This window comes from Bombina bombina, chromosome 4 (assembly GCF_027579735.1).
Source record: "Bombina bombina isolate aBomBom1 chromosome 4, aBomBom1.pri, whole genome shotgun sequence".
In the NCBI taxonomy this organism is placed as follows: domain Eukaryota; kingdom Metazoa; phylum Chordata; class Amphibia; order Anura; family Bombinatoridae; genus Bombina; species Bombina bombina.
Genome location: NC_069502.1, coordinates 885,992,162 through 886,004,480, shown reverse-complemented (window position 1 = coordinate 886,004,480; position 12,319 = coordinate 885,992,162). Strand labels below are relative to the sequence as shown.

The 12,319-nt window shown below is 42.6% G+C and overlaps 1 protein-coding gene across 1 annotated transcript in view; it reads right to left on the bottom strand.

The window, feature by feature from the left end:
• Positions 1–12,319, bottom strand: part of ADGB (androglobin) — a 693,780-nt gene that overhangs the window by 272,144 nt on the left and 409,317 nt on the right. Inside the window, exon 16 of the mRNA XM_053711792.1 lies at positions 353–416. Within this exon, the coding sequence (XP_053567767.1) occupies positions 353–416 (64 nt within the window). The remainder of the gene's footprint in view (positions 1–352; positions 417–12,319) is intronic.

Genomic DNA, 12,319 nt, shown 5'->3' with positions numbered 1-12,319 from the left:
TAATATGCGTTACTGGCCATTATGCTGGAATTGCCATTTTTTCAGCATTAAAAGCCGCAACGGAAAACTCGTAATCTAGGTGAATGTAAATAGTTTTATATGACTAAATAAAAGTAAATATTTACTTAATAATAACAATTACATTGTTTCATATAATTAAAATAATAACTTTATAGATTTCCATTTTAATTTGATATGTATATACAAACACACACACACCCATATATATATATAAATATATATACACACACACATATATTTTTTATATATACACACACACATATTTATGACTGACATTTTCACATGTTCAAAATCTATAGTCCTAAATCCACAATAAAACAAAACATTTTACCTTAAAATTGGATTTCTGGTATGTATATGGATATGTTTTTGGCTTGTGGAAAACATACAATGTCCTGTGAACGCAAGAGAAAAAAAAAGTTTTTATTATTTAAAGTGATTAAATAATGGTAGATTTAAAGGTGTGACTATAATAGTATATTTAAAAAAAAAAAAAAGATGTGTCCTGAAACACTATTTAAGTTTAAAGCTATTTATAACTTCCTACATATATATAATATATATTTTGTTAAACACTTGAGAATAATAAAGGCCCTCTAAAATTAATATTAAATTAGTTGGTTACATTAATCAATTATTTAATTTATTAATTATTTAATTCATTCATAAATTAGTTAATCAATCTTATCTTACTCTTAAAGACAAACATATATATATTCCACTCATTATTCATTGTACTTTTTACCATTTCTCATGAGAGGTTATTAAACATATATACTGTATAACATAAAGTAGTACTTTATGAATTACTTCCAAACTAGCACCTTATAAATCTTGACCACTGTTCGAGTGATTTGCTAAAAAACAATTTGTTAATAAATAATCCCCTACTGAATATCAAAGGGACACTAAAGTCACGTTTTTAAAGGTTCTTTTAAAAATAATTTTCAAGCAGTAATGATCTGTCCCAGCCCAGCAATTCAACATTTTAAAAACCCCATTCTCGCTTAGCCCTTTCTCATCACTGGCCACCCAGATTCTTTAGCTATTTTTGTATTATATGAAAAAGGGAGTAAACCATCAAATCAAAAGTTGTACCACCAGTTGTAATGTAGAATATCATCAAGCGAGAAAATGCATCTCTGCTTACTTTGTTCCCCCACCTACCAAACACAAAGTCAGCTTCTCTGTATCCTGCCAAAGAGCCACCAGCAAATGTACCCAGAAAACTGCAAAAATACATAGGCCTAGATTTGGAGTTTGGCGGTAGCCGTGAAAACCAGCGTTAGAGGCTCCTAACGCTGGTTTTAGGCTACCTCCGGTATTTGGAGTCAGTCAAAAAAGGGTCTAACGCTCACTTTTCAGCCGCAACTTTTCCATACCGCAGATCCCCTTACGTCAATTGCGTATCCTATCTTTTCAATGGGATCTTTCTAACTCCGGTATTTAGAGTCGTGTCTGAAGTGAGCGTTAGAAATCGAACGACAAAACTCCAGCCGCAGAAAAAAGTCAGTAGTTAAAAGCTTTCTGGGCTAACGCCGGTTCATAAAGCTCTTAACTACTGTGCTCTAAAGTACACTAACACCCATAAACTACCTATGTACCCCTAAACCGAGGTCCCCCCACATCGCCGCCACTCAATTCATTTTTTTTAACCCCTAATCTGCCGACCGCCACCTACGTTATACTTATGTACTCCTAATCTGCTGCCCCTAACACCGCCGACCCCTGTATTATATTTATTAACCCCTAACCTGCCCCCCTCAACGTCGCCGCCAGCTACCTACAATAATTAACCCCTAATCTGCGGACCGCAAAGCGCCGCCAGCTAAGTTATCCCTATGTACCCCTAATCTGCTGCCCCTAACACCGCCGACCCCTGTATTATATTTATTAACCCCTAACCTGCCCCCCACAACGTCGCCGCCAGCTACCTACAATAATTAACCCCTAATCTGCTGACCGCAAAGCGCCGCCACCTACATTATAGCTATGTACCCCTAATCTGCTGCCCCTAACACCGCCGACCCCTATATTATATTTATTAACCCCTAATCTGCCCTCCCTAACATCGCCGACACCTAACTTCAAACATTAACCCCTAAACTGCCGACCGGAGCTCACCGCTATTCTAATAAATGTAATAACCCCTAAAGCTAAGTCTAACCCTAACACTAACACCCCCCTAAGTTAAATATAATTTAAATCTAACGAAAAAAATGAACTCTTATTAAATAAATTATTCCTATTTAAAGCTAAATACTTACCTGTTAAATAAATCCTAATATAGCTACAATATAAATTATAATTATATTATAGCTATTTTAGGATTAATATTTATTTTACAGGTAACTTTGTATTTATTTTAACCAGGTACAATAGCTATTAAATAGTTAAGAACTATTTAATAGCTACCTAGTTAAAATAATTACAAATTTACCTGTAAAATAAATCCTAACCTAAGTTACAATTAAACCTAACACTACACTAGCAATAAATAAATTAAACAAAATACCTACAATTACCTACAATTAAACCTAACACTACACTATCAATAAATTAATTAAATACAATACCTACAAATAACTACAATGAAACTAACTAAAGTACAAAAAATAAAAAAGAACTAAGTTACAAAAAATAAAAAAATATTTACAAACATAAGAAAAATATTACAACAATTTTAAACTAATTACACCTACTCTAAGCCCCCTAATAAAATAACAAAGCCCCCCAAAATAACAAAATGCCCTACCCTATTCTAAATTACTAAAGTTCAAAGCTCTTTTACCTTACCAGCCCTGAACAGGGCCCTTTGCGGGGCATGCCCCAAGAAGTTCAGCTCTTTTGCCTGTAAAAAAAAACATACAATACCCCAATAAAAAAAAAAAACATACAATATTATCTTCACCATACCAGGTTCACCGATCGGTCCAGAAGAGCTCCTCCGATGTCCTGATCCAAGCCCAAGCGGGGGGCTGAAGAGGTCCATGATCCGGCTGAAGTCTTCATCCAAGCGGGAGCTGAAGAGGTCCATGATCCGGCTGAAGTCTTCATCCAAGCGGGAGCTGAAGAGGTCCATGATGCGGATGAAGTCTTCTATCAACGGCATCTTCAATCTTCTTTCTTCGGGAGCCATCATCTTCCATCCGACGCGGAACATCCTCTTCTCCCGACGCCTACTAGCCGAATGACGGTTCCTTTAAATGACGTCATCCAAGATGGCGTCCCTCGAATTCCGATTGGCTGATAGGATTCTATCAGCCAATCGGAATTAAGGTAGGAAAATTCTGATTGGCTGATGGAATCAGCCAATCAGAATCAAGTTCAATCCGATTGGCTGATCCGATCAGCCAATCAGATTGAGCTCGCATTCTATTGGCTGATCGGAACAGCCAATAGAATGCGAGCTCAATCTGATTGGCTGATTGGCTTTGTACTTTAGTTAGTTTATGTCATTGTAGTTATTTGTAGGTATTGTATTTAATTAATTTATTGATAGTGTAGTGTTAGGTTTAATTGTAGGTAATTGTAGGTATTTTATTTAATTTATTTATTGCTAGTGTAGTGTTAGGTTTAATTGTAACTTAGGTTAGGATTTATTTTACAGGTAAATTTGTAATTATTTTAACTAGGTAGCTATTAAATAGTTCTTAACTATTTAATAGCTATTGTACCTGGTTAAAATAAATACAAAGTTACCTGTAAAATAAATATTAATCCTAAAATAGCTATAATATAATTATAATTTATATTGTAGCTATATTAGGATTTATTTAACAGGTAAGTATTTAGCTTTAAATAGGAATAATTTATTTAATAAGAGTTCATTTTTTTCGTTAGATTTAAATTATATTTAACTTAGGGGGGTGTTAGGGTTAGACTTAGCTTTAGGGGTTAATACATTTATTAGAATAGCGGTGAGCTCCGGTCGGCAGATTAGGGGTTAATGTTTGAAGTTAGGTGTCGGCGATGTTAGGGAGGGCAGATTAGGGGTTAATACTATTTATTATAGGGTTAGTGAGGCGGATTAGGGGTTAATAACTTTATAATAATAGCGGTGCGGTCCGCTCGGCAGATTAGGGGTTAATAAGTGTAGGCAGGTGGAGGCGACGTTGTGGGGGGCAGATTAGGGGTTAATAAATATAATATAGGGGTCGGCGGTGTTAGGGGCAGCAGATTAGGGGTACATAGGGATAATGTAAGTAGCGGCGGTTTACGGAGCGGCAGATTAGGAGTTAATAATAATATGCAGGGGTCAGCGATAGCGGGGGCGGCAGAATAGGGGTTAATAAGTGTAAGGTTAGGGGTGTTTAGACTCGGGGTACATGTTAGAGTGTTAGGTGCAGACGTAGGAAGTGTTTCCCCATAGCAAACAATGGGGCTGCGTTAGGAGCTGAACGCGGCTTTTTTGCAGGTGTTAGGTTTTTTTTCAGCTCAAACAGCCCCATTGTTTCCTATGGGGGAATTGTGCACGAGCACGTTTTTGAGGCTGGCCGCGTCCGTAAGGAACTCTGGTATCGAGAGTTGCATTTGCGTTAAATATGCTCTACGCTCCTTTTTTGGAGCCTAACGCTGACATTATATGGACTCTCAATACCAGAGTTATTTTAAAGGAGCGGCCAGAAAAAAGCCAGCGTTAGCTACGCGGGTCGTTACCGACAAAACTCTAAATCTAGCCGAAAGTGAATCGCTCATAATTCACTGTTTATATTGCAGAGCCGTAGTAGGTGACTGTGGGCTAGGTTACGAGTGGCACACTAACCGTTGCGATCAAGTGAAAAGGGGTTTATCGTGACTCTTTGCGTGTATTACAAGTTGAAAGTAAATGCGTTTGCTTAAACTTAATTGGATTTAATGCGTGTTGGGATAGCATGACTTTAGAGCTATGGTTAACTGTTAGGCGAGACAAAAAAGTTGCACAAAACACATCAAGAAGTACAATTACATTCATGATAACACTGTCTGATAAAAAATATTTTAACAAAAAATGCATAAAAAAGTTATAAGGGCTCAAAGATGTTAAGAGAAAAAAAAGGTGGCAAAGGGCTTTAAACTAGAGATACATATATGTCACAGATACCAGGCTGCCAAGGCTACCCCCACTACCTGGCTCAATCCTTTTTACACCAGTTTTGGCCTTTTTAGGGCTTACGGGATCTCCTAAACTCTTCCTGTCTCTCTTTTTACTATTTGCACCTCCTCACGGAAGAGCTGATTACTGACCGCCTAACCCCTTTCCGGCTGGCCGGGCTCCTGGTACTACCGGCCAGCCGCACTACCCCGGATACCCGCTCACCTTTACCCCAAGAGGTAGGGTGATTTTCGGAAAGGGAGCTCTCTTAGGAACTTGGAGTTTCGGACCCCCCTCTACAACCCTACTCCACCTGGCTGACCCGGTGTATGTTTGATCAGCTGCCGCTCTGGCCCCCAGCGACGGATCATGACGTTTCTTGGACTGTGGGCAGGGGGCTTTCTAACGACACCCAGGAAGTGCCGCCGCACCCCCAGGATCACCCCAAAACCACCACCTCTATATCACTGGGACTCTATGAGACTATGGACACTATGGGGGGGCGCCAGCCTGTCTGGAGGGGAGGGAATGGAGGGAGATCTGGGGGTCTAATAAGACCCTTATCAAGATGAGCTGGCTGTATATAAGAGTATGTGTTTTCACAATAAAGTATGTTCTTGTTCCACCTGAATACTGGTTCTGTCTGGTTATTTGGGTGGGCTCTGGCTATAATCACTTTTCACCGCTCTATAACTATGAGTTCCAGAGACAGGAAGGACCATCCTGGCAGAGCTACCCAGTCGGGTAGCCGGTGTTCGTCACAACTGGTTGGCAGCGGTGGCATGCTTCCATCTACCTGGAACATCCAAACCACCAACTAAAGCTTTCTTTGGATGAAGCAGCAGTACTCTGAGCTCAGGAACAGTATGCTCAAAGACATGTTGGAAGCTCTGGGGCAAGTCGCCGGCAATAAGTCTAAAGCAGCGATCAGTGCCTAGTTGATGGAGGGCAATTGAGCCAGTGAGCCGGCTAGTAAACCTGGCAGCAGTTGGAGCAGTGAACGGCCCAGTGAGACATCAACCGTGTGGACAGCCATGTCCAATATTAAGAGGGAGATCCAGTGGCAACTGGATCTCTATGGACCACCTCACCAGAAGAGGTTATCACCCGTATAATCGCAGACGCCACCCGCCTCCCAATGTTGGAGGTCCAGAAGTCTATAGGGGGAGTCGTGCCGATCGCTCTCGAGCCTCCTCCCCCGAAAAGGAAGCTACCACATGAGGTGTTCCGCGCCTTTAAAGAAGAAGACAAGTAGGTAGATAGATACCTCCAAGGGTTTGAGACACAGTACTAACTGTGGGGCATTGCCAGTGCCGACTGAGTCACCCTCCTGTTTGTAAAGTTATCAGGGCGAGCCCTGGAGGCCTTCCACACTGTTCCCTCGGAGGGCAGAAAGAACTATAACCGGGTGAAGGAGCGCATCCTAGCCCGGTATGCTATAACGCCGGAGGCTCACCGGCTGAAGTTTTGAGGAGACAAGAGGGGCAGCCTTTCACGGAGTGGACGCACAGGTTCACCCGCGTCTTGGACTATTGGTTCACAGGCTGCCAAGTAACCACCCTGGCCAAAGCCACCCAGCTCATTCCGCTTGAGAACTTTTATGATCACTCCCCACCGGAGGTACGATCGGAAGCTAGAGACAGCCGACCAAGCTGCCGTCCTGGCCGACCAGTTCCTGGATGCTTGGCGTCAGGCACGACCTGAGCCTCGCCCAGTAAGCCGCTCCACTACAGCCTCCATTTGCCTACAGGTGGCTCCCCGGTACCCCCAGACCCAGTGGGCACCCTCCTGCCCCAGCTCACCCTGTAGATGCTACGGGTGCAATCAGATGGGCCACATTCGAGCCCACTATCCGGCGGGGGAAAAAGCAAGGAATCCACCCCCGGCTCAATAGACAAGAGCCCCTTCTGGAGGCTATAGGGCCGCCGCCCACTGTTTGGACTCAGGGGACCCAGCTGACTATGCCGATTGGGCAGAAGAAGAGGTCAGGGTCCTACATGAGGTGGACCCCGTACAAGCCTCGACTGGAGACAACCACCTGCACCACCGCCAGGTCGTCTGGATCAACGGCCGGTAGACACAGGGACTACGAGATAGCAGAGCCACTGTTACCCTTGTCCAGCCACATATGGTCACCAGTTCGGACCGGACACAGAAGTCTCTTACAGTACATGTGGCTGGGGGTAAGGTTCTCCAGATCCCTACAGCACAGGTTCACCTCGATTGGGGTGCCGGCTCCTGTGCTGTGGAAGTGGGGGTCATGAACCATTTACCCGCCGAGGTCTTGCTGGGCAATGACTTGGGGCACCTCACTTCCTCCTTTGTATGGGGCAGCCCCATGGATGCTTGCCCAGCCATCACCCACCAGCAAGCCAGATGACAGGCCACAGCACAAGATCTGGGAACCCAGGTAAGCCACTACGCCCGACCACTGACCAGACCACTGACCAGATCTCCTAGGCGTCCCTCCCCAACCTCGCCCAGGAGACCTTGAGAGACCTGACCTTAGCTCGCTACTGTGCCTGGATAGGGACTGCTGCGTATAGGGCACTACAATCCCCTGGAAGAACATCTAGGCATCACTAGGACCTGTCACCGACTGACTCAGACCTTCTTTTTAATCTCCATTCTACTGCTTGAGCATGTGTAACTGCTGAGGTCTGAGGTGAAACCGAGCAAACGGTATGATGTCCATTGCCGCCACCATCAGTCCGATTACTTCCATGCACTGAGCCACTGACGGCCGAGAATTGGACTGAAGGGCTCGACAGGTATCTAGAATCTTCGATTTTCTGACCTCTGTCAGAAAAATCCTCATAGACATAGAATCGATTAGAGTTCCCAAGAAAGTCACCCTTGTCTTCGGGATTAAGGAACTCTTTTCCAGATTTACCTTCCACCCGTGAGTTCTCAGGAAGGATAGCACAATGTCGGTATGGGTATTGCTTGTTGACAAGATGGCGCCTGGATTAGACTATCGTCCAGATAAGGCGCCACCACAATGCCCCGTGGTTGTAGAACCACCAGCAGAGACCCCAGAACCTTTGTAAAAATTCTGGGTGTCGTGGCAAGTCCGAAAGGAAGTGTTTGTCCAGAAAGGCAAACCTTAGGAACTTGTGATGATCTCTGTGGATAAGAACATGTAGCTATGCATCCTTTAAGTCCACCGTCGTCATAAATTGACCCTCCTGGATCAATGGAAGAATGGTACGACTAGTTTCCATCTTGAAAGATAGAACTCTGAGAAACTTGTTTAGACTCTTGAGGTCTAAGATAGGTCTGAAAGTTCCCTCCTTCTTAGGAACTACAAACAGATTTGAATAAAAACCCTGTCCTTGTTCCTGTACAGGAACTGGAACAATCACTCCCAGTGAAGAGAGGTCTCTTACACAATGTAAGAACGCCTCTCTTTTTATCTGGTTTGCAGGGAGGAAAATTTTTTAACTCCAGTTTGTATCCCTGGGACACTATTTCTATAGCCCAGGGATCCTGAACGTCTCGTACCCAAGCCTGAATGAAGAAAGAAAGTCTGTCCCCTACCAGATCCGGTCCCGGATCGGGAGCATTCGCTTCATGCTGTTTTGGAGTCAGCAGCAGGCTTCTTGGACTGTTTACCCTTGTTCCAAGACTGGTTGGGTCTCCAAGTAGGCTTAGATTGCGAATAGTTTCCTTCTTCTTTAGAGGAGGAAGAGAAAGAATTTCCCTTGAAATTACGAAAGGAGCGAAAATTACTTTGTCGTCCTTTTTGTTTATTTCTCTTATCCTGAGGAAGGAGATGACCCTTACCTCCCGTGATGTTAGAGATAATTTCCTTCAGGCCAGGTCCAAACAAGGTCTCTCCTTTGTAAGGAATAGCTAGAAGCTTAGACTTGGATGACACGTCCGCAGACCAAAGTTTTAACCATAAAGCTCTTCAGGCTAGGATAGAAAACCCTGAGCTTTTAGCTGCTAATTTAGTAATTTGCAGAGAAGCATCCGTAATAAAAGCATTGGCTAACTTCAAAGCTTTAATCCTATCTTGGATCTCCTCCAAAGAAGTCTCAGACTTAAGAGACTCAGACAGAGCATCAAACCAATAAGCTGCCGCACTAGTGACAGTAGCAATGCACGCAGTTGGCTGCAACAGCAGACTCTGGTGAACATAAATCTTTTTAAGAAGACCCTCCAACTTCTTGTCCATGGGGTCTTTAAAGGCACAACTATCCTCAATAGGAACAGTAGTTCGCTTGGCTAAAGTAGAGATAGCCCCTTCTACCTTAGGAACCGATTGCCAAGCTTCCTTGACAGCGTCAGCTATAGGAAACATTTTTCTGAAAATAGGTGACGGAGAGAAGGGAATACCTGGTCTCTCCCATTCCTTAGAAACAATCTCCGAAGCTCGCTTAGGAACTGGAAAAACATCTGAGAAAGTAAGAATTTCAAAATATCAGTCCAATTTACTCGCCTTCGCAGGAGCGACTACTACTGTGGAATCACAGTCATCTAAGGTAATCAACACCTCCCTGAGTAACAGACAGAGGTGTTCTAGTTTAAATCGGAAAGAGACAACCTCTGAATCAGTCAAAGGTAAAGAACTCTCTGAATCTGAAATCTCGCCTTCAGATAGAACCTCTATACCATCCATCTCAGTTCCCTGGGAGGGTACATCTGAGACTGCCACCATGGCATCAGAAACCTCACTGATAACATGGTTGTCTTTCCTCTTGCGCTTGCCTTGAAACATAGGAAAAGCAGACAATGCATCAGAAATTGTGGAAGACATAACCGCAGCTATGTCCTTTAAAGTAACTCCAGCAGGTGCTAGAGCAGAAGCGCAGGGCACTGCTGGAGGGGCATTAATTTTTGGGATGCTTGGGGAGAAAGTTGCAGCATAAATTGACCCTCATCAGAAGATTCTTGGACAACATCTGCCTGAGAGGAGATTGGCTCAGTAAAAATGTTATCCCTAAAACTTACAGTCCTTTCAATACATGTAGGACAGAAGGGGATTGGTGGTTCCACATTTGCATCCAGACACAAAGCACATGTAACATACTGCACACCCTCTTGGTCCATCTTTCATCACAAATTGTTAAAGATTCCACAGAAAAAATGATAAATATTAATAAAATAAATGTATAAAAAAAGTTACCGTCTCTTTAAATGTAAACAGTTTTGCTATTTTTCTGCAAAGTGACTGTTTCTTTCTGGTAATACAACGGACAGAAAAAGAAAAACGTTAAATGCACCTCTGCACCTCAGCAGCCTGTTGAGGTGCTCCTACCATGCAAATTGACACTGGATCCTCTGCTTGTAACGATCTGTTTCACACAGTAAGCCTCTGAACCGGGCTTCCCCGCATCTGTGCTATGAGCGCATTGAAAGTATACTACATGCCGTTCAAGCACCGACAAACAACTAGCCCAGCTGAGTGATGCACTAAAGTTTTCTGAGAAACAGCGCTCAGTGAAGAGGCGCGCAAACACAGGAAGTCCCGCCCATCGTGGGCATACCCAAAGCCTAATGTCTTTCCCTCCGGGAAAAAAAAAAACTGTGAAACCACCAGAGCCCTCCATAAAAATATATTAAACATTATAACTCCAGCCTCAGTGCCTTGTTACTGCCCAAAAGAAAACTTTCAGCCTGAAAGTCTAAAAAACATAAGCAGGTTTTTCCATTAACCCCTTATGCTCCATAGTGCTAATGATAAAAATACTGAGACTCCTTAGATCCCAAAAGAGGTAGCACTTACCTTAAACACTGCCTGGCAGCAGAGCAGGTCCCAAGCTTGAGAGGTCCTGTCCCTCACATTTGCCTGAGAAAGAAACAAATGCTGAGTCAGTGAGAACCTCAAGCTGAAGGATATAGGGCAGCAGAAATATGGGAGGCACAGTGAGAATTATGTCCCACAAGTTCTCATTGCTCTAAAGCCACCAAGGCTCTACTACAGAGACTGATATGGACCAAGGCTACACCCTAGAAAAAAAGTAGCTCTCTCTGGCACTACTTTAAAAATAATAAACTCTTGATTGAAGAATCTAAACTAACACCTCACTTTACCTCTTCCTATCACTAACACAGGCAAAGAGAATGACTGGGGTGGGAGGGAAGGGAGGAGCTATTTAAAAGCTCTGCTGTGGTGCTCTTTGCCTCCTCCTGCTGACCAGGAGGTGTAATCCCACAAGTAAGGTTGATGATCCGTGGACTTATCGTGTCTCATCGTGTAAAAAGAAATAAATACAAACTTGCCTGTAAAATAAAAATAAACCCTAAGATAGCTACAATGTAACTATTAGTTATAGTGTAGCTAGCTTACGGTTTATTTTACAGGTAAGTATTTTGTTTTTAATAGGAATTAATTAGGTAATAATAGTAATTTTTATTTAGATTTATGGTAATTATATTTAAGTTAGGGGGTGTTAGGGTTAGACTTAGGTTTAGGGGTTAATACATTTAGTATAGTGGCGGCGACGTTGGGGGCAGCAGATTAGGGGTTAATATTATTTAACTAGTGTTTGAGAGGCGGAGTGCGGCGGTTTAGGGGTTAATTTGTTTATTAAAGTTGCGGCGATGTCCGGAGCGGCAGATTAGGGGTTAAAACATTTATTTTAGTGCTTGTGATGCGGGAGGGCCTCGGTTTAGGGGTTAATAGGTAGTTTATGGGTGTTAGTGTACTTTTTAGCACTTAAGTTATGAGTTTTATGTTACGGCGTTGTACCATAAAACTCTTAACTACTGACTTTTAAATGCGTTAGGGATCTTGAGGTAGAGCGTGTACCGCTCACTTTTTGGCCTCCCAGGACAGACTCGTAATACCAGCGCTATGGAAGTCCCATAGAAAAAAGACTTTACAAAGTTTACGTAAGTCGTTTTGCGGTAAGGCCAAAGAAGTGTGTGGTGCCCCTAAATCTGCAAGACTCGTAATACCAGCGGGCGTAAAAAAGCAGCGTTAAGACCTGTTTACGCTGTTTTTTTACCTCAACGCACAACTCGTAATCTAGGTGTATGTATTTACTGTAAGTATTTCACATTCCAATGTTCTTCACATAGAAAAATATGTTCTATGTCTTTTTAAATACATACTCCTATATATCTGTGTATATATATATATATATATATATATATATATATATGCTTATATATTATCATATGTATTTAAGAATAAATAGAACATATTATGTGAAGAACATTGGAATGTGATATATTCATATTTCATGCCGGCATAGAGCATTTGGTTAAATGTGA